General features: G+C 38.1%; 2 protein-coding genes across 4 annotated transcripts in view; one reads left to right on the top strand and one right to left on the bottom strand.

The window, feature by feature from the left end:
• Positions 1-2,827, bottom strand: part of LOC586956 (U5 small nuclear ribonucleoprotein 200 kDa helicase) — a 50,109-nt gene extending 47,282 nt beyond the window's left edge. For both annotated transcript variants that reach the window (XM_030986332.1, XM_030986331.1), the window contains exons 1-4: positions 2,697-2,827; positions 1,786-1,949; positions 966-1,137; positions 49-241 (exon numbers count right to left, since the gene is read on the bottom strand). In XM_030986332.1, coding sequence (XP_030842192.1) covers positions 49-241; positions 966-1,137; positions 1,786-1,949; positions 2,697-2,741 — 574 coding nt within the window. In that variant the 5' untranslated portion in view covers positions 2,742-2,827. The remainder of the gene's footprint in view (positions 1-48; positions 242-965; positions 1,138-1,785; positions 1,950-2,696) is intronic.
• Positions 2,828-7,440: 4,613 nt separating this feature from the next.
• Positions 7,441-19,840, top strand: LOC100889077. 2 transcript variants are annotated; one of them, XM_003729200.3, is made up of 8 exons: positions 7,441-7,808; positions 9,274-11,637; positions 12,054-12,224; positions 12,976-13,045; positions 15,114-15,248; positions 15,835-16,005; positions 16,700-16,932; positions 17,382-19,840. In XM_003729200.3, exons 2-8 carry the CDS (start codon positions 9,755-9,757, stop codon positions 18,826-18,828), a joined length of 4,110 nt encoding a protein of 1,369 aa, XP_003729248.3. In that variant the 5' UTR covers positions 7,441-7,808; positions 9,274-9,754; the 3' UTR covers positions 18,829-19,840. The 2 variants fall into 2 exon arrangements, with proteins under 2 accessions (XP_003729248.3, XP_011663060.2); XM_011664758.2 differs by having other exon boundaries at positions 16,709-16,932.
• Positions 19,841-21,227: the final 1,387 nt, after the last annotated feature.

Here is a 21,227-nt window from a genome sequence, read left to right on the forward strand (position 1 = left end):
ATTTATTAAACTTTTAAAGGATAATCTGTGGCCAATCAGTCTCCTTACCGATATTCTTCTTCTCCTTCTCAGCTCCATAATCTGTGATCTTCTTGCCCAGGTTGACCAGCAGAGCAAACCTCTCTTCAGCCAGGGTTCCAAGCAGCTGCTCCAGCTCTTTCTTCTTGTCTTTGTTCTTACTGTGTTCATTCTTCAGAGTAGCTAGCACTTCATCTGCAGCGCCACACAGGATGTCACGAGGCTGGGTTTAAGAGAGGTTCAAGATATTTCATCAATGAGTTTTCAGAATTCATTCTTTTCCCCTCCAAAGTAAAACATAGTTTTGCAAAGACCTCAGCCTTTTTCACACTTGAGCCACATTAACCTTTTCACAGGTGGTCAGGATTTTTTTTTTTAGTCTGTATGCACAAGATGCTGTTTTGAATGTCATAATTTTGGGAGGTAAGGGCCTCGCTTCATTACCCTTGTTAACAGTAACAAATGCTAAAATTCTATAACAAATTTGCTTTCAGCCAATCAAATGCCATGATTTCAGTAGTTTATAACAGTTATTAAAACATGTTATCAATAAAAGTTGTACAAAACAGGGCCCTGGAGTTGAAATTTTGGGGCCCTTGTGTGCTAGACCCCCGTAATGTCATGCCCTACTTGAGCAGCTATATCTACATCACAAAGTTCCTGAAATAAAGGATTGGAAAATTCCCTTGAAACAATTAGAATTTTTTTATGATTATGACTGTTTAAATAATTAGCTCAAAAGAATATGATCAGCTGAATAAACAAAAAAAATATTCAAATAACAAGTTAAGAAAGCCACAAGTACTAATACAAATGACCCAACTAGTAACCTGTCCAACCACTCACCAACTTACACACAATTTGAAGAGAGAATAGCTGTGTTATAGACATGTGCTAAGGTGTCCACACAAACAAAAATGTAAAGATTAGCGAGATAAGAAGCATACCTGATCTCCAATAGCAGCTTGAATGAAGCTAAGCAATGCCTCATAGGTTCCTCTGGTTTCTTGTGTCTTTGGTCTGTAGTAGATTCCAACAATGTCTTCTACACCAGCAGATAGCAGTGTTTGACCTTTGAACTTCTTCATGTCATACCGAGCTTCATCTCGTTTCTTTCTCCTGTAAACAGATCACATGTAAATATGTGTCAAACAGGCTAGACAGTTGTTCATGCCACTACACTGGAAGGTATCCTTGTTCAGACTATTAATTCCGATAATTACATAAAATACATGGAGTTTAAAGCCCCAATTGCGCCCTCTATACAGCCAACAAAGCCTTAGCGGTACACATTGATCCCCCACGATGCCCTTTTTCTTATGTTAATTGAGAGCTGATTTGATGAGATAATCCTCTACCAGTGACAAACATGCCAAACTAGTGCAGAGAGGCTTTAAAGGCACTAATACAAGCTTATGTTTTACAAAGCATTAGTCATTCAACCAGTAAACCAAAACACTTGGAATATCTTTCTTTCCTCTTTGACACCTGAAACTATTGATCCAATGAGTCACTCACTAGGCACAATATACGCCTGCAACAACTAACTTTCCAATTTGCCAGGTTTGTCTCTCCTGTCTAAATTTCAAAACCCACTTATGGTCACAATTAAAATAAATTTTGCATAACACCTAAACAGTACAAAATTGTTCACAGTGTCAATCTAAAATTTGAATCATGTCCTCTAGCTAATCCCTACTTGATTATCCCTCTTAAAAAAAGGAAAGCCAGGATTCAGAAAATTCTGATCTGACCAAATTTACATACTTTGCCTCTTTCTCTTTCTGCTGAGGGGGTCTGGTTCTCTGAGCTCTGTCTCCCATCTTACTATAGCCCAGCTTGCCCACCAAGCTCATCACTTCACCGGTCGCCTCATCACGATTTCTTCGCTCGACCAGCGAGCGATCGACTTGAAGTACAAGATTGGAGTTCTGAGGGGAGATAATAGAAGCAGATTTCAATGGTACATTAAAAGGTGAAGAAAAAAAGGTTTAAATAGTTATGCACAGTGAATGTAAAATGCATCAAGAAAATCATTGCGGAATCCTTTTTCTGCATCGGTAACGCGCGGATCGGAAATATGAAACATCTGCGAAAATGCGATTGATCCTTATTTATTATTGCGCAAGCGTCCGTCAGCGTTTAAGACAACGATCCTTGTTACTGTGGACGATCCTTATTCTCGGACCAGCGCCCCTACTGGTAGCAGTACATTAGCGCTCCTTGTGTTTCCTTGCTCTTATCTTAAAACTGTCACTTTGTCTCAAGTTATAATTCATTGATTCACAGTCGACATTGAGGGCGCTTATCTCATATCTGCATTCATTTCTCACTTCTCAATAATGATCTTCCAATCCGATTTCTGTAGCCGATTTGTTTAAAAATGCAAATCAATGTGCAACTCTGAAGCTCTGAATCAAAATGGGGGTAGCAGCTATAATGTAAGAGGAATTGGCATTTGATGAAATAACTAAGAACACGAAATGCAACAGAAACTCAGAGGCTTGAACAAAGCTCTATACACTACACAGGATCAAGCAGGTGGGACAAGTGTAAACTTTCATAACGTGCGGCGCGTGCCACAAACCACTTTAGTCTTTAGATAACACTGCGTCAAATCGTCAATTATTCCCCTCCGAACAGTATTGAATTTTTCATAAAAATTAAATAGAACTTACTGCTTTGTACTCATACTGCAATGACCTAGCCGTAGCATCAGCCATGGTGAAATGTAGTTTTTAAGACGAATTTGTGTACGATTTACTAACGACGATTCATCGTCGCTTTCAATGCTTGCGTGAGAATAAAATAACTAGGACAAAAGATGGCAGTATTCATGTTTGATGGCATCTCTTTGGGGTAAAAATAAATTTTCTAAAATATGAAATTTATAATATTTAATAATGATAATAATATTGAAATACAAGACAAATGATAATAATAAGGACAATAATAACCACAATTACTATCCCAAATGCTCCCATACATTGCCACTGTAGTGCTTATATCATTCCATTCTGTATTATACGTTCTAAATTTTGTTATGAAGAGTGTTGAATAAACTTTGACTTGAATTAAAATTGAATTGAATGATAATAGTATCATCACTACTGTTTTCATTATATCATTAAATAATAATGAAAACAGTAGTGATAATAATGATAATGATAATTACAAAATACATATTACTACTGATAATAAGATTTTTAAAAAATTAAACAATATCGAATAATGGGATATGGGGGGAGGAAGCGAGTGCCCCATTTATTAACGTAAGATATTAATGCTTCTGTCACCTTTTCAATTTCTGAATAAAGTACAACAGGTGTTATGCTGCTGTACGGTCCCTTAGACCCTTGTCTGCCCCGATTAGACACCTCATTTCACCCATAAGATTTGACCTGAATCAAAGTTACACTGAAACCATCGAAGTCCATGACAAAATGGTAATTAGTTATTTTAATATAGCCGTCGGGTTCCCCAAGGGTCCCCGAAAAAGACTCCCTTTTAAATCTGCACCCCATTCGTCCAACGTTGGCATTGAGGAGTATAATTCGGCATCAATATACAAAAAATAACTGACGAAAATGGGATGAGTTGTTATAGACGCCCCTATAAATTGAGGCAATTTTGTCCTATATAATTATAGTCCCTTAGTACTCCGATTAAGCCAAAGAGTTTAAAGAGCTGGAGTCCCAACTGGCAACAAATTATTCCAAGCAGCTGCCGTTTTCTAATGTTGCACAATAAAATCTACAGGTTTGCTGTTACCTTTGATGTCCGAGGTTCGAAGCCGCCAATATGATTGGAAAGCTTGAGTGATTTTATTTCCACCAAGAAATATTGTTAATGTTTCACTTTTTATTTGAACTAACAGATGATAAAATATGAACACAAAAGAAAAGAAATTTGCTTACATTGTATAATAAAAGTTTTAATTGGTGAAAAATAGTGAAATTTTACAATCCTAAAACCTGCAATTTAAAGGTACTATGTCCCATTGGCAGACTGAAAAGAAAATTCCAACGGCATTTGAAAGATAATACTAATTTAGAACTTCCCTAAAAAAAGGGGGGGGGCTTGAAAATGTCTTTAAGTGGGAAAATAACGAATATTAGTTGTCGAATAGAGCAATAGAGCCAGTAAATAATAATTTGATTTTCGGACCATTGTACCGAACGGTACTACGTTCTATATGCTGCTCAAAGATTCAATCAGTTTAATTTTGGCCGCTACAAGAAGTGGGTTATTAATGTAGACAAAATAATGATGCTCATGTACACAGTTTACAGCTCATTTTATGTATGTTATTACCACAGAAGAAGAAAAAAAAGTAATTTGAATATAAGAACACTGCTTACGTTTAAATTTCACAGATAGGATGACATATTCATAGTTCCTGCAAAGTTCTACAGAGTTTGATGTTGGCTGCAAAAGGGACATAGTATCTTTAAAACTTTCCCGATTATTTCCGGCTAACGAAAATTAATAGTGAATTTGTTCAGGTACAGTTCTTTATGATGTTATAGACCTATGTCAAATTAGTGCCAACATAATGCCCAGTCGAGTAATTTTGATTAATATTTCAGGAAATTTTGCTTCATTTCCTTTCGCTTGCCTCCTGTAAAGGTAGACAATGTTTACTGCTCCTATTAGATCAGACGAGTGATAGCGAAAGGTAATTATCATTACAAAAGCATCCCTTTGAAAGATGCCCGAATTTTGTTTGCAGCTAGCTAGGCAAAACTCATGATCACCTGTTTTGCGAAACAAAATAGAGGAGATGCTGGATATTTAAACTATTTGACTGCAATGCAACTTATACAAGTGTCACACAAAAACCTTGCATACATCAATGTTTTTAGCCAATAGGCCATTTTCGTGAGATTATCAAATTTCATGCACAACTCTTTGTTGAGTGCCATGTTACAAATCATTTCTGCATTCACATGTTACGTATAATTGAATTTCAATAGTCAGAATGCGAATTGCATACATTGCGTGTTGTTAGGTAGCTAGGACAAGCCATAATAGGCCATTTTCGTAATGTAACCAAATTTAATCTTTGTAAAGTGCTTCAATACAAATTATTTCATTCACCTGATAAGAATAATAGTATTTCAATGCAAACTGCATATATTAAGTGTTGCTAGGAAGGGCAAGCCAAAATGTTTGTTCTTCCTGGCAACAACTAATGTAATTATGCAGTTCGGATTATATTTATTGAAATACTGTTATTTATCAGGTGAATGAAATAGTTTGTATCGAGGCACCTCACAAAGACGCATGCACTGAATTGGTATCGGTTACTTACAAAAATAGCATATTGTTGTCCGACCTAGCACCAATTACCAATGTATGCAATTCGCATTCTGACTTTTGAGATAGGCCTACATTATTCGTAACAGGTGAATGAAATGTTCGTATAAGGCGCTTTACAAAGGCACAAATTTGGTAACATTACGAAAGTGACACATTTAACATGTATGTGTAAATTAAATACCTTGCCTATAAAAGCAAGGTGATTTTTTAGCCAATATTCCAACCGTGAATATGGTTTCGAATTCTCAACCCTCACATAGTCACATATAATGTATCCCCTCAGTTTCCTTCAAAGAGAATGAACATGAAAAAAGAAGGATTCCTCAAAAATGCTACAGGGATATGCTGACTGTCGATGTTTTTTATTTTCATTTTTGTCTATTTAATTATGATGAGAAAAATTATTGATTGTTTCGTCCATATTGTGAGTCAAATTGTCTATTTTGCCTTGGTATGTTATATTATATAAACCATCATCATTCTGTTCAAAAATGAATGTGCTTTTTGGTCTGTAGAACCGTATGATATGCCAACAAAATATAGTCCGATAGAAGTATACAGAGAAAGAGAGACGGAGATAGACATGATGAAAAGGGAGGACGCAAAAAGAACTAATTGACATTTTACCTCTGAAATTTTAACCTTTTACAATTTATACATCATACCCTGTGCCCTCTACCCCCCCCCCCCTCTCTCTCTCTCTCTCTCTCTCTCTCTCCCTCTCTCTCTCTCTTTCTCCCTCTCTCTCTCTCTCTCTCTCTCTCTCTCTCTCTCTCTCTTCTCCCTCTCCCTCTTGATATATCAGACAATCTCTCTCATTCCCAATTCTCTCTCCGTACTGTAATATCAAGCTCCACAATGAGAATTTGAAGTTGAGGGTATACGTGGGCCGGAGATGGGGCGGCGTTTGGGCATTTCATTATTCTACCAGGGAATTTTGTGGGAAGTCACCATTATATTAAGTCAAGCGAAAAAATGTTAATTAAATGAGCTTTGGGTACTAAGGATGTAAAATTTGGTGTGGGTCCTAGCTGACGCCTTATCGGGGGAGCTGATTTTAATCCCTCACCTTGTAAAATGTTCAGTTTCCTTTCAGGCAGTGGCGGATCCAAGTTTTCCACTAGGGGGGGGGGGGGGGCGGACATTTGAAAATCGCGCAGAACATCATTGCACTCAACGGGGGAGGGGGTAGGCTAGTGAGTACTAAATATTATATACATATTTTTAAAAACAATTTTTCCCTCAACACCAAATCAAAATATAGATTCGCAGTTGCATCAATAATTTTGCTTATATTTAGAGCATGGCACGAGCGATTTTGCGAATGTAAGTATTTGGAATGTTTATCATTTTCATCAATGCGGTCCGCCTCTCTCTCTTTTATTTCCTTTTTTTCGCATAACTGTCATTTTTGTTGGTCTCAATTTCTCCTCTATTATAGATTAATGTTTATAATCCACGGAATTTATTTCAATACGACTGGTCAAGAAATTAAACAGAAACATTCAAATCACAACTGAAAGGTTATCGTTGTAAATTTTATTGCAATATTCATTTACTATGTCTAGGCGGAGAATTTCGTTTTTTTGTTTTTTCTTTCTTATGTTTGTCCTATTTGTTACCACCGTAAGAATAATTTTGCTGAGGTTACATTTTTGACTTGTACTATACGTATAATATAATTGGCCTAGCTCTCTTATTGGGAAATATGAAAGGCCCCTCCATGCATAAAGGCCCCTCCAGTGTTGTTTCTTCAACTGGGCCCCTCCATCAGATATGGGTCAATTAAGCCCATTGTATTGTAGGCCTCACATAGTAAGGAAGCCTGATCGAGATTTTTTAAATGAATGGGAGGGGCTTCATAAAAATGATGATTATTATTACTCTTTATCAATCAAATTAACACAAAATTTAATATGCGCAATATTTTGATAGGAGCTGAAAAGTGCATCTATCATTTTTCATGCGCCTGTGAAATGATGGACTCCTTGCAAAATCAACGCTGCGCGCGCGGAATCGAATCTGCATGCCACCTAGGGATAGACTTTCTACGTGAATTGCCGGTATATCATGGACCGTACCATACGTGCACGTGGGATGTTCAGGCTTGTCAACGTCGGCGACTTAATTGTAAGGTAGGGTTTTTCTACTTTTAAATGCCGATATGTGGAATAGAAAATCCAAATTATCACTGTCTGAAAAAGACAGTATTTGCCTGCGGCGTAACCCCCCAAATGCCACGATGGCAGGAAACAAACCAAAGATACAGAAAAGTTTGGCAGTTCAAACACCGAAGATGAAGGAACATGCTGAGAAGAAGAATGCCCTCGCCCAGCTGAGTGCGATGTACCCAGCCAGCTCCTCCGGGGAATCTTTATCTGAGATGTCCGATGACAATGGGGGTGACGAAGGACAGTGTGATGATAAAACGCCCAAGACTTGCCAAGCTTTGCAAGCTGACGTATCAGGTAAATTCGACAGTCTTCTTGATATCATATTATGTTCATATATTGTAGTTCTTTCGTGTTGTTTTTATTATTGTTGTCAATGTTTCATTCAATCATGGCTCATGCAGCCTTTCAATTATTATTAATGATTTCGGGCTGGGGGGGGGGGGGGGGGGGGGCATGCATTGCATACAACACAGGGCGATATACAAATTACAATACACATGTATTATTAATGCAGGGCTTAAATTAATCCAAGGCCACCAAGGCCATGGCCTTTGATGCCCTTTCGATTGGCCTCAATGCCCTTCTCATTATGGCCTTGGAATTTTTTTTGTGCCCTTATCCAATTCTTTCTATTTGTACTGTAATATAGGAATGTGCCCTACAGAAAAGTGGCCTTGCCCTAAAAATATTGAAATTTAAGGCCTGTCAATGTGAATGTCTAGTATTTAGTTTTCTCATTTCCTTAAAATAAACCTCCTGTTTTGAGCCAGAACTGCAGAAGAGTGTTATTCTGTTAAAGGTACTATGTCCCTTTTGCAGCCAACCTCAAATGCTGTAGAACTTTGCAGGAATTGTGAATATGTTATGTATGTCCTATCTGTGATATTTAAACGTTAGCAGTGTCCTCATATTCAAATTACGCAAGGAAACCCGTTTACTTGCTAGACTTCACTGTCAGACACTATTGAGTGACTGACTGGCTTTTTTTCTTCTTTGGTAATAACATACATGAAAAGGGTTGTAAAGGGTACATGAGCATTTGTCTACATCAATAACCCACTTCTTGTGATGGCCAAGATTAAACTGATTGGATCTTTGCATAGCATAAAACATATGACCATTCGGTATTATTGTCTGAAAATCAAGACCATTACTTTTGGGCTCTATAGCCCTAAAGTCGATTTGACAACTAATAGTCGTTATTTTCCCACTTGAAGACGTTTTCAAGCCCCACCTTTTTTAGGGAAGTTCTAAATTAGTATTAGCTTTCAAATGCAGTTGGAATTTAACTTTTTCATTTTTATGACCTGCAAATGGGACATAGTACCTTTAATTCACAACATAACCACTTTTTGCCTCAAAAGATATAAAAATATATTGTGTCTTTCAATGTGAATAGTGGTAATAAATTATCATTAAATACCTCTGGAGAGTGGAGAGTGTCGATGAGGCTCCATTCATTTTAAATGATGATAGGTATAAATCATCAGGATTGATGTAGAGAATCCTGAAAATTGGCTTCATTGAGATATTAGGTGACTTAAGGTCATTACTTTAGGTGATTTTCATGCTTCTTATGTGTATTTTTCTAATTTTAAACTTTCGCATATACATGTATACAGTGTACTGTATTTTACAGGGTAATACATTGCATTTTATGTGTACTTACGCATATAGTCCTTAAATTCAAATCGTAACATTATTGGTATCAATGAACATATCCTTTACATGGTCTTTTTATTGTTGTGTTTATTTTCAGGTAAAATGAAGGAAAACAAGGAGAACGGCAAGAGTGAAGATCAAAGTGAGCTGGAGGAGAAGGAAGTAGACAATCAGAAATATAATGGATACTCCGTAGGAGGGCTGTTGTCACAGTTACGATCAGAGGATGCAGTGAAACAAAGGAAATTCAAGATTCAAAATGTTAAGAGAAATGCAAAAACAAATAATGACGTGCTTTCCCAACCTCCAAAAGATGCGTTAGAAGAAAAATCCTGCAGGAAAGAAGCAGAGGTAACAGAAGATGAACACAGATCATGCATGAGAGGTTTGGAGCGGCAACAGATAATAGTGAGTCCTTGGGTCCAGCTTAGCAAAGATGTAAGCCTTCAAAAGACGGTCACTCTAATTTACCAGAGACTTGTAATATCACCAAAACAGCATACAAACCATCAGAATGCAATCTGAAGCAAGCTGTTGTTGAAGTGCCACATCCTAAAACCCATTCTCAAGTAGCGCACATGGTTGAAAATGACCTCCACAGTCCAGTGGTGAAGAACAAGGTTGCTCAGAAGGACTCTCTTACTATGAACATAGGGCCTCCAAGTTTGAACTCAGCTGTTGAAACAGAAGGGACTGGGAGCGTGCCTTCAGAAGAAGTGCAGTATGAGTGTGCAAGACAGGGAGTAGGGGCTCCGGTAAATGATTGGAAAGCAACAAAGAAAGCGTTTGATCTCATCGAGGACAGTAAAATGTGCAGTACAGGGGATGAAACAGTTAAAGTGGAAAATGATCAGCCACAAGAAATGAAGGATGAAAAGTCTGATGAGAACTGTACAATGCCTGATGATTCCAGTCACGACCTCTGTAGGAATTTTGAACTCCATCTCCAGGACAACAAACTACTGACCCTAGAAATAGCCATGGAAAAAGATGGGCAGTGTGAGAGGGATGAATATGTTGATGAGTGTTCACAAGAAAGAGGTGCTGTTGAAGCTGATATAGGCAGATGGCATTCATCACTCTTTCCTCAATCCACAGAATACACATCAGAGATGCCAATGGATGACCAAAACCCTGAGGGTGAGAGAGCAGAAGAGCCAGGCAGAGATGGTGCTGATGAAAGTACGGAGTGGAATGATGAAGCATTACAAGGGTCTGATTCCTCCTCCTTAGACTTGACCAGAGAGTGTCCTGCAGAAGATGTCGTTCATCTGTCATCACTTGAGAAATCCCAAAGGCTGTGCATCCCTGACAAGGTGGACGATTCCTGTCTTAAAATGAACTTTGATCCAGAACAGGAGGAGAGATCACTGCACGAAGCAGGTGATGACTTGAAAATGAAAATGCCTGGCAGTTCAGGCCTGGAAACATATCAAAGAGGAGAAGAGCTTGGAATGCCAGAAGAAAATTTGAGTGGAAACAGCTTTGACGGAGTGCCAACCTCAGATGTGCATCGTGAGGTAGAAGAACAGTTATCCACAGAGAATAGAGTCGAATCTGAAGAAGCCTCTGCTCTCGTCCCAACAAGGAAACCCATCTCCAGAGAATGCAGTCTTCAACCTAACACTGCTTTGGACGTTTCTCAAGGCCCTGACTCTGCAGATACTGAGCGTGGTGACTTGAGTTTGACTTCAGATGGCAGTGAAAGTATAAATGAAGAGGCCACCACTCCCGTTTTTCAGGAATCGGACCTAAGTATGGACAGTTCATTGATGGGCTTGAGTGATGCCCTAGATCTAGAGTTTGGTTCCAACTCTCCTATTCCCATAATGATGAACGACCTCAACATAAGAATGGGTTCGATTGGAAATACCGACTATGCATTTAACATGAAGGCAGAAGAGAGCATCAATCCTTCATCGATGGACACATGTGATGACGTTGAACGAGACGTTAACAAGGATCCAAACTTATCAGTAGATGATCACAGCATCAGACTTTCCAGATCTGCATCACCTTTTGCAGAAGGTAATGAATCGGCAGAAGTACCTACCAGTGATCATATACAAGGGGTGTTCACTTTTAAAGAGAAAGAAGCGTTAGCTGAAGATTTCAACCACCCATCTTCTGAGCTTCCTAGAGAAGGTGATGAGGGACGAGTTGAAGTGATAGATCAGGGTGAAACCGTGGTATCGGAGTTTGACATGCTCATCAGTCATGAGACACACCAGGGTGTAGATGAGGGTACTCGGCAAGAAACATTCCTGAATGATTTAGTATCGGACCAGGATAGTGGGGCGTTGGCAATAAATGCAGAAGAAGAGCCTCTGTCGACATCCCACCCTGCTGAAGAGTTGACTGAGAATGATGATGCCTTGTCCCTTGTTTGTGATGCTGAGGAACTGATGAGGAATCTGGATGATCTTCTGCAGGATGAAGGTCTCCAGTTGAGCGAGCAAAGGTTAGTTGGTCTTTACTCTCACTTTTCCATCTCTTCCCTTCATTAATTATCTTTCCCCACTTTCTTTGATATTTGATGGTTAATGTCTCCCTTCTCCATCATTTAACTATTAAATGCTCTCCCTTTTCTTCCACCTTTTCTTCCACCTTTTCTTCCACCTTCCCTTTCCATCTTTCCTAGCCTGGAAACCAGATGAAGAACGGAAGTTTTGCCCTGCAGAAACCTGCCGTTTTTGTGTTTGTTTTTGTTTTTGTTTTTAAGTGGTTGATAAAAGCATTTAACTCCTTTTCTGTAGGAGAGGTCGCAATGCACAAAACCTTCAAACATAATTTGTGTAAACTTTCAAATTTGCTTTTCATGTCATTACATCTTAATCCAAACAAATTCAATTTTTCCTTTCTGTCAACCAACTTTAGCCAAGAAACAGACGAGACCTTGTCCGTGGGTGAGAGCAGTAAGTCCACATCTACCAAAGATGTGATTGTTACCGATGCTCCCAGGTCACGCAGGTCAAGCTATAGAGAACCCTCTCCTCAGAGGTCAAGGGTCAGGGGTGAGGATAGAACCCCTGGGGAATCTAAACAAGGGTAGGTTTAATACTTGCTTCCATTTATGCTGATTGTCTAATACTGGATCTGCACTTCTGTGGTTCTGGCAGCAAGATTTATAGAATTCTGTAATTTTAAACACAATTGTTCTAAACCTTTAGAGTAAACTCAACTCAACTGAGCTAATCGTATGTGTAGTTTGTCATTTTACATCTTGAAAGTAGGATTATGCATTACACAGGTCCATGCTGTTGGGGCTATCATCACTTAGATACTAAACAGGGTAAAAATTAATATTTATTTTTCAAGCTTGCCTGCATAATAATATCACTCTAAAATTTGTTTTGCATTGAACTCTATGCAACTTTACGGGGGCTTTTTTCTGATTTTCGGGGGCTCTCTTGGGCATTTCGGGGGCAAATTCGCCCTGAGCCCCCGTGTAAACTTTTCACTGCTAACCAATCACTTTTCTCATCACAATATCATAGAAGGAATATTTTTTAAATTATAAAACATGTAATTAAACAATCTTTCAAACATGATATAATTCATCGAGATTTTCTTGAGATAAAAGAATTGGAAGTCCCTAAAATCTTATAAAAACATGGATACATCTATCATGGTACTTATTTTTGTAGACTAGACAATGCTTATTGAAATTGTTTTATCATCAACAATATAAAGAGATGTTTTACATGTAGGTGTGTCTCTGTAGCATCTCTCCTGTTCTGATATGAGATGACAAGATATTTCTAACAGTTCTAACTGTTAATACATCCTGTTCTTTCAGGTATAACGTATCGGTCCATTCACGGAATGGAAACACAAGATTTGTTTATAAAAACCAAGATTCTCATAGGGTAAGTTTGCCTTTCTCTTTGTCAAAACCTGAAAAGGTAAAATAAACACAAATAAGAGAGAGAGAGAGAGGAATGGAGAGTTCATGATTGAGAAAAAAATGATACAAGTTGATGGCAATGGAAACGTTTATCATAGACCAGAAACAGTGAGGCAATCCTCAAGCTGAGAAAAATATATGAGAAAGTTTCTAGAGGATCAGAGTCAGACATAGAAAAGAGAAGGAGAGAGAGACAGAAACAGAGAGAGAGAGAGAATGAGAATGCTGCTAAATTTACAACCATGGATCATAAACTATCATAAGATTTGTTTTTATGATTTGACAAGTATGTAAATCAAGATGATTTCCAGCTAGAGCTTGACACTTTTTTGACAATTGATTGTCAAATCTTATCCTGAAAATGCAGAACAAGCAATCAGGTTACTGCTTTGAGGTAGCTCTCTTTTATCTTGGTTACTTGGCTGTTGCTAGTATCAAGTCGTTTCTTTGATGAACAATTCTTGTTGATGCCTTCATAGGCTAACCTTCGTTGGTGAAGCTCTTTGTTAGGTCATTACACAAGTTTCTATGATAACATTTTAACCATTGATACTATGGCACCAATGGCTTTTCATGTCAATGTGAGTGCTATCATTGGCAAATATTTCTCGTTGACATGCCAAGGAGTGATTTTACCCTGGCTTTGTCTACATATATTTTCGACAAAATTTATGATCTTCTTTGCCAAGCGAATGCGTCATTCAGCCCAAGTTAGTAATTCAAAAGTCATCTTCAAAATTCATTCAGACTGATTAATAGTTGACTTTGAATTGAGCATCTGTCCTCTGAAATGAGATAGAATTCCACAAATTTAATCTGCAGAGTACAAAATTAATGCTTAATATTTAGATAAAACAGGATGCAATGCATCAAGATATTAACTCATATTCGCAATTTGCTTTTGTTAAACAATTTAAAGGAAGATGTGCCATATAAGTTTAATCTATTTATATATTTTTTTAATCTCTTTAGAAAGAATGAATGTCTTGTACTACATTCATCTTTATGTGAGCGTCTGAACGTAAAAATAATCTTCGTCAACTAAAGGAAAGCTATATACTGTACAGTAGGCTTGCGGATGCACCATGTGAGAGAGAGGGAGGATTGAGGAGTCCTGAAAAGGACTCTCGGTAATCTTTCTTGAGGTGTGTAGTCCTAAAAAGGACTGTTGGTGTAGTCTTGAAAAGGACTGTTGGAAAGCTATGTTGATATGGCTTCAAGTTGATTGTGTTGACATCAGTGCCAATGAAAGGCCTGTCTACGTAAGCCAAGTGCCAACATACATTGTGCATGTATGCATGCTATGTGTGACCACTCGACTACAATTCTATCAGGAGAGTGGACTCATAATGAAATGCCCCTCAGTTATATCTGGGCACCAAAGAGTCAATATTCTTTTCACTAACGCCAACGTAAAGTCCTCTATAAACTATGGCAGGTGCTGAAATTGCCCTGTGTAAGGCTTTGATTTTCCAGTGCCATAAAATTTTCATAAGCACTTGTTGTTGTTGTGGTACTGGTAGTAGTACATAGCAATAGCAAATTGTTGCACACTACACATTTACATAAAAGTTTCTCATGAAAAATTATTTTCATCAGTGATGTTGTGCTCATTCGGACCAGTTAATTTTATACCCTCTGTAGGGTAACATACATAATAAACACGACTGTTGTCATACTCGTTTGCTTACAACCAATGAAAAGGAGAGTGAGTTTTAAGATAGATAGGAGAGATGCACCAAGAATTGGTCTTTTCATCAGTCTTGATATATATTGATCACTTCCAAGTTCTGTTCAAGATGTGTACAATTAATCAAGCATACTATGATTTGGAGATGCAGACTTAGCCCAACTGGCAGTTACATTTTTCTTACAAGAGATTCTGACTAAGAGCACTGGGTATTGAATGCTCGTGCAATTCTAATGGTTATTATATGTACCTTGAGCGTTGTCTTCTATAATTTGAACTTGAAACTTTAATGAGTCGTAAAGATGAACTCTACGTTCTTCACAACGGGCTCACAATGCAGGCGGTTGTAGAGAGGAGTCCCAAACGAGTCACAGGTCCTAACAGGAATTGGTCGGCCAACAAACCGTTGAGTGCTTCAGAACGGTTAGCCTTACACCAACGTCTGGGTGCTCAGAATGCTGCCAACGCATCACCAGTGAGTTATTCTTGCTATACTTTACCCCAAACATTTTACCAGAGCCTCAAAAAATATACCAGAGAGCAGAAAAAGCACAGATTTCTGCATACATTGTCATTCCTTCTTTTTGAGTTAGTGCAGGGTATTTAATGCCAGGAAATTTTGCAGAGAAACACAAGTATTCAAATCCTTAAATTAGCAAACATTGTTGGAATGTTAAAATCATTATTTTCCATATAGATTGACAACATGTAAACTTTTCAATAGCTCCTTTTCATATCTACACTTCTAAGAACCATTGCATGTTATTACAGAATGGCAGGAATGAAAGAATAATACCAAGTGTTACCAAGTTGAGGAAGCGAAGCTGATCAATTCAGCCTTTATAAATATCTTTCCACCCACTCCTCCTCTTCCCATGAACCTAATTGTACTTCTTGAAAGAAGTTTGTTTGTAACTATACACACTTCCTCATCTATTGACAAAAACTGCTTGTAAGAAGCTATGTGGATGCAGTCAATTGCAAATTAGGACAACAAATGTAATTTCTGCATTTAAACTTCATTTGAAGCCTAAAACAGAATTCATATGATTTTCCATCAGAACTTAGCCCTTCACCAATTGATGAGGAACGGTCCAGCTATTCAGCATTCTGGCCTCCTACAGCACCAGCTACAGCAGCAGCAACAAGAGCTTCAGAGACAGCTTCAGAACCAGCTCCCTCCAGCGCTCCAACTCCGCCTTGGCTTGATCAAAAATAATACAGGACTACAGGTATGTCTGACATGGGGGTTCATTCTTGAAGATTCAAACAAACATTCACATGTTCAGTCAAACCTGCTTTAGTGACAACTTGTCTACACAGACCACCTGTCTATAAAGACCACATTTTTTGTTTCCCTTGGGTGGTCGCTTTAGAGACAGGTTTGACTGTATTTGAAATTATACTCTGTGATGTTCTTGTCGGATATCAGTTAAGAAGTCATTTGCAATGAAGAACATTGTAGGTTGAGTGTTTGTGTACTTTGAAAGAAAGCAAGTAAATGCTTGATAATACTAGGGACATGTAGCTTACGTCCAAGGAACTAGATGATTGAGGATGATTGCCTTATCCGAGATGCAGTGGTGCTGACCTTCTCTTATAAACATATTTTTGAAGAACAGCACTTTTCATACTGATTCATGTGTTTGCTTTCTCTCTCTCCCTATATATATATATATATATACATGTATATTATATTGGGGGTGCTTTACTCTTATTTTGAATACATAGTGGATAAAGAATTATAAAATAAAGTAATCATATATCTGTTACAAATGATTAGTAGATAAGGCTAGTTATAGTCTTTAAAAATTCCAAGCAAAAAATATGAAAAGTTACATTCTTTGTGTTCAGTCACATACTCTGTTCAGAATATGTTCCAAGTTTCTTGATACTTTACCGTAGTTTCCCATTCACCTGAATAAGCAAATGCAGAACACATCTGATGACATAGCCCTCATCTGCCAGCGTCAACAGGTGATGGTCGAAAAGATCCTCCAGCTCTACCAGAAACAGCGAGAGAGCGATGACCTCATGGAGAAGCAGAGGGATATCATCCGACATTACCAACGAGCCTTCCTCATCGCTAGGAAAGGAGGACCTCTCTCAATGCGGGAAGCGCCTCAAGAGGGCAACTTGCGCCCATGCACCTCACCTAGGTAGAGTCTTCTTCACATTTAATCAAAGTTAAAATGATGCTTAGATGAGAATGCTTATTGGGAAATAGTTGACGCTTTGCTGTTTCATATTTGGCATGATGATAAAAAAATGTGAAAAAAATTCTTGAAAAGAGGTACTAAAATTTTGCAATTTATTGTGACAGAGCTAAATATTCATCTTGATTGCCATTTGCAAATGTTAACAATGATTTCAGTTGCATATACATCAAGATGCTTGGTAAATTTTAAAAAATAAAAGAGAAAAGGTTCAGCTTGTACAAAATAATAAGGTCAAGATTTGGGACCATATGGGATTGGAGTGATAATTATTTTTTTTAAAGGAGCTTAATGTTATCTTTTCTAGTGACTACATATACTGTATTATGAGGAATAAATAGGCAGTTTACATGAATTTATGTCAAAAAGTCTATTGTTGTTTCTTTAAATAGGCCTATGTCTCCCTCACCAAGTGCCAACTCAGAACTTGATAGACAAATTGGAAGGAAGTGGCCCTTGAGTGACCATAGAGAGGAGCGGGTATACAAAGAACATCCGGAAGCTAAGAGGATGAAGCGCTATCCTGGAAACCTGGATATGAATGACCATTCAGTAGACAGGTTCTCAGGTTATCCAGATGAGGAACATCCACAGAGACATGTTGAGCACAGAATCATGACATCTAGAGGAAATCCTGTAATGAGGTCTGGTCCTGGCTCAGGATCTGATTTCCTGGAGGGAAGGCAACCTGGAAACCCGAGATTCCAGAGCGAAGAACAGCTACTGATATCAATACCCACCAACCATCCAGAAGATGAGATATACCAAGAGAGAAAGTGCATCCTCCAGAGGTCTTCACCAATATTTCCTGGCACAAGGAATCATCCAAATCATCCGCATCCTCAGTGTGATGATGAAGCGTTTCAACCGATCCAGGACAGCCGTCAGGAGGTGAGAGTTTGCCGTCCCAGAGCTCTATTTCTTACAAGAGATGTACCGAGGGAAGCAAGTCCATTGACTGGTGCCGAGGAGTATGGCGACTTCAACTTGGATGCAAGGAGTCCACGTGAGCTTCAAAGAGGATTTCCACATCAAGGGCCGTGTGGCCATCCTGGACACACATGCCAGGAGAAGCGCACTTCTCCTGAGATATCCTGCCAAGGTAGAAGGACTCCATCACCCCTTCAGTCAAACTGGGAGTCTTGTAGGATCACAGAAAGAGATCAAAGAACAGGGATGATCATTGATTACTACCATACATCCTCGAACAAGGATCATCCACAGGTAGGAAGACAAGATACGCAGGAGACACATGAACCTCCTCCATTCACTGATCCAGGTAGACAGGGTTGTCCGTCTCCTCTGGACGAACATCCGCTTGCATCAAGGGTCTGTTTCCCTGATGTGAGCCAAGGGCCTTGCAGAGGACCAATGTACCCTAATAGATTCAACAGCCAAGGTGTTTTCAGGGCACCTTTGAGACTTCCTTTAGTTGATAACGCTTGCAGAGCTGGGCTACGCCCTCCTGCTGTTGGTGTCCAAGGTAATTGGAGAGCACCAATGGGCCCTTCTTTATTCAGCAGTCGAGCTCCTGGCAGAGCACCTATACACCCTTCTGCTGTCGGCCGCCAAGGTGCTTGCAGAGCACCAATACACACTTCTGTTGTCAGCCGCCGAGGTGCTTACAGAGCACCAATGCATTCTTCTGGAGTTTCCATCTCCCACCATTTAGTGGCCCAAAACTTTGAAGGTGTCCTTTCAAGAATACCTCACACTCCAGGACCCGGGCTGCTGGAATCACAGATGCAATCCAGGGTCGAGTATAGGCAGGAACATGATTTTCGTATGGATGGACAGTTTGGAGCTAGGGATATTGAAAATGGATTTGATTGTTGTTAGTGGGGCCATGATTTTCATGGTTAATCTTGGGATGAATTGAGAAGCTGGAAAACAAGATCTGCTTCCTAGTTATTTTCCCAACATTGACTTGTTGATTCCAGTGATATGTAGTTGAATTAACAAGTTTCATAAGAGTTTGCATCAAGATCAACATAGACATGTATGAAAGATTCCAAAGCCATTTAAACAGCCTTTCTTTTCAGTGGAAATTGATTAAGATGTGGCAATTTTGAGGGAGAATGAGAGTTTTTAAACATCGTGTAACAACATTAATTTAGTTTACTCCCTAGCATAAAAAAGAAAAGACAAAATGTTGTTGTCTGTTATGTGCAATTGATTTTGCTTTATGTATTTGTGTAGGAAGGCAGAAAGGGACTGCATAAATTCAAACCCCCGATTTGTATTCATAAAGGTCGAAATGTACCAGTTCTTTTAATGGTTAGGTACTTTGTGTTTTTTTGTATTAATGTTCATTTCTTTAAAAACACTTAGCAAGAAATAGTGTTACGTTTTGCTCAAAAGTACAGGATCATTGTCTTCCCAACAATATTTTGAAACTGATGAGGGTTATCATCAAATGAATTATTACATATATGGGATTTAGCAGCATGAATCATAAGTTTTTGGTGGAGGATTCCATTAAGATAATTTGTCTCGTTACACATATAATTCTTAATATTTCTTTAATGAGTTAATTGTGCAGAACCTTTTTTTTAATTGTACATGTAACATCAAAATAACTTTTAAAATATTACTATTTCCCTTTCTTTTTCCCCCAAAGTTATTTCTGAGTGATCTAACAAAGGTTTCACCTGACTACTAAGAAAGCATGTGTATGCTTGTAAGTATAAGCCAACCAATTGTGAAGTTGAACATTTCCATTTTTGACAGACATGGCGCATTATAAATGTTCACTATTTTTATTATTATATTTTCATAAATCGTCAAAGGAATTGATTATTAATTTAATGGTATTTTTAGGAATGCAACTCCTAGCATGAAATGACATGCTGTTTTTTTTGTTTTTGTTTTTTTTAAAGAGTGGGCAAGGGCAGGGACAGGGGCTTATATTTTCCCTTTGTACAGCTTTGTAGGAAATGCAACATTGAAAATATTTCAGGGTTAAACTTTTTGTAACTTAGAAAAAGATATTGATGCAATTTTTTTTTTTTTAGCAGAGTACCGGTTAATTGATATAGAGAAATAAGCTTTGTATTTCTGCATGGTATGCATGCTGTAATGTTATATATTTTTTTCTTTTTTTTTCTTTTACTTTTTTTTTTAAAACTCCCTCTTTGGGCTGATATTTCTCAGTTGATTGCTTTAATACATTTTTTTCTTCTAAAAAATGGTACAAAAAATAAATCTAAAGCCCGACCGTCGATTTAAAAAAATTTGGGTCGGTCATAAAGGGCAAATACAACATCTATTTTGTTAGGCCTAATTGTGGTAAAAAACTTAATCATGCTACGAGTTGTTTTAAAGTTAGGCCATTGCATTATTGAATGCATGCTTGTATACAAAGTAATTTATACAAATGAAGTCTTTCCATCATGGTTTAGCTATAATTTACTTCTTTTAAAAAGAAATTTTTTTAATTGTGTGCCCGAAATTATGATGATTTTTTTTTTTGTGCACTTGCATATAATGAAGTGTATTACAAAACAACAGATTTTCTGTCTTTAATTTTCAGAGGTAAAGCACACAACAATTTATTAAAATGTTTTAAAATAATCACTGTTAATGAATCATAGTGATTGAAGGCAGATTTCATACACAATTCAACTGTTGCCAAAGGAGATGATATACCGGTATGTGAAATGTAAAATACATGTTGCTCTTATCATATTTCATGTAACACTGGAGCGGTGTCATGGTCGAGTGGTTCAAACGTGTGACTGAAGATGCGAAGGTCATGGGTTCGAGTCCCTGCATGGCACTGGTGTCCTTTGGCAAGACGTTCATCTGCAAATGCCACTCTCCACCCAGGTACCCCAGGTGTTGAGTCGGTATTGGTTGGAAGAAATTAATGTTGTCAGTACTGAAATCTGTATCCTGGCTAGAGCCTGGCAGAATGATTTTGGAGCACCTTAAAGATGAAGTTGAGTTCTGGTCATGCGATTGCATTGTGAAAGAAACGGTGTGGAATCGACCAGAAAAGGTTGATCATCTAGCATATAAGAATTTGTGTGTATTGCAAGGTTCTGGAATCATCAAAATGATAAGAAATTTGGCCAAGTCTTGGTAAAGTTACAAACACTGTACACAGAAAAGATGTATATAGTACTACACGAACACGTGGCGTAAAAATCCTACCCCGGAGTTTTACGATGTTACATGACATATATATTTAGAATATGAAGGCATTTGAAGACCCATGCTTTTCAGGGAACATGTCT

The sequence above is a fragment of the Strongylocentrotus purpuratus genome, unplaced genomic scaffold (assembly GCF_000002235.5).
Source record: "Strongylocentrotus purpuratus isolate Spur 01 unplaced genomic scaffold, Spur_5.0 spur5_scaffold_15, whole genome shotgun sequence".
NCBI lineage: Eukaryota > Metazoa > Echinodermata > Echinoidea > Camarodonta > Strongylocentrotidae > Strongylocentrotus > Strongylocentrotus purpuratus.

What these genes read in the sequence shown, in the direction of transcription:
- LOC100889077 (XM_003729200.3), top strand. Translation starts at nt 9,755, where the DNA reads ATGGTTGAAAATGACCTCCACAGTCCAGTGGTGAAGAACAAGGTTGCT. An exon ending in AAAACCAAGATTCTCATAGG is followed by an intron (nt 13,046 to 15,113) that starts GTAAGTTTGCCT and finishes CTCACAATGCAG; the next exon opens with GCGGTTGTAGAGAGGAGTCC. An exon ending in CGCCCATGCACCTCACCTAG is followed by an intron (nt 16,933 to 17,381) that starts GTAGAGTCTTCT and finishes TTCTTTAAATAG; the next exon opens with GCCTATGTCTCCCTCACCAA.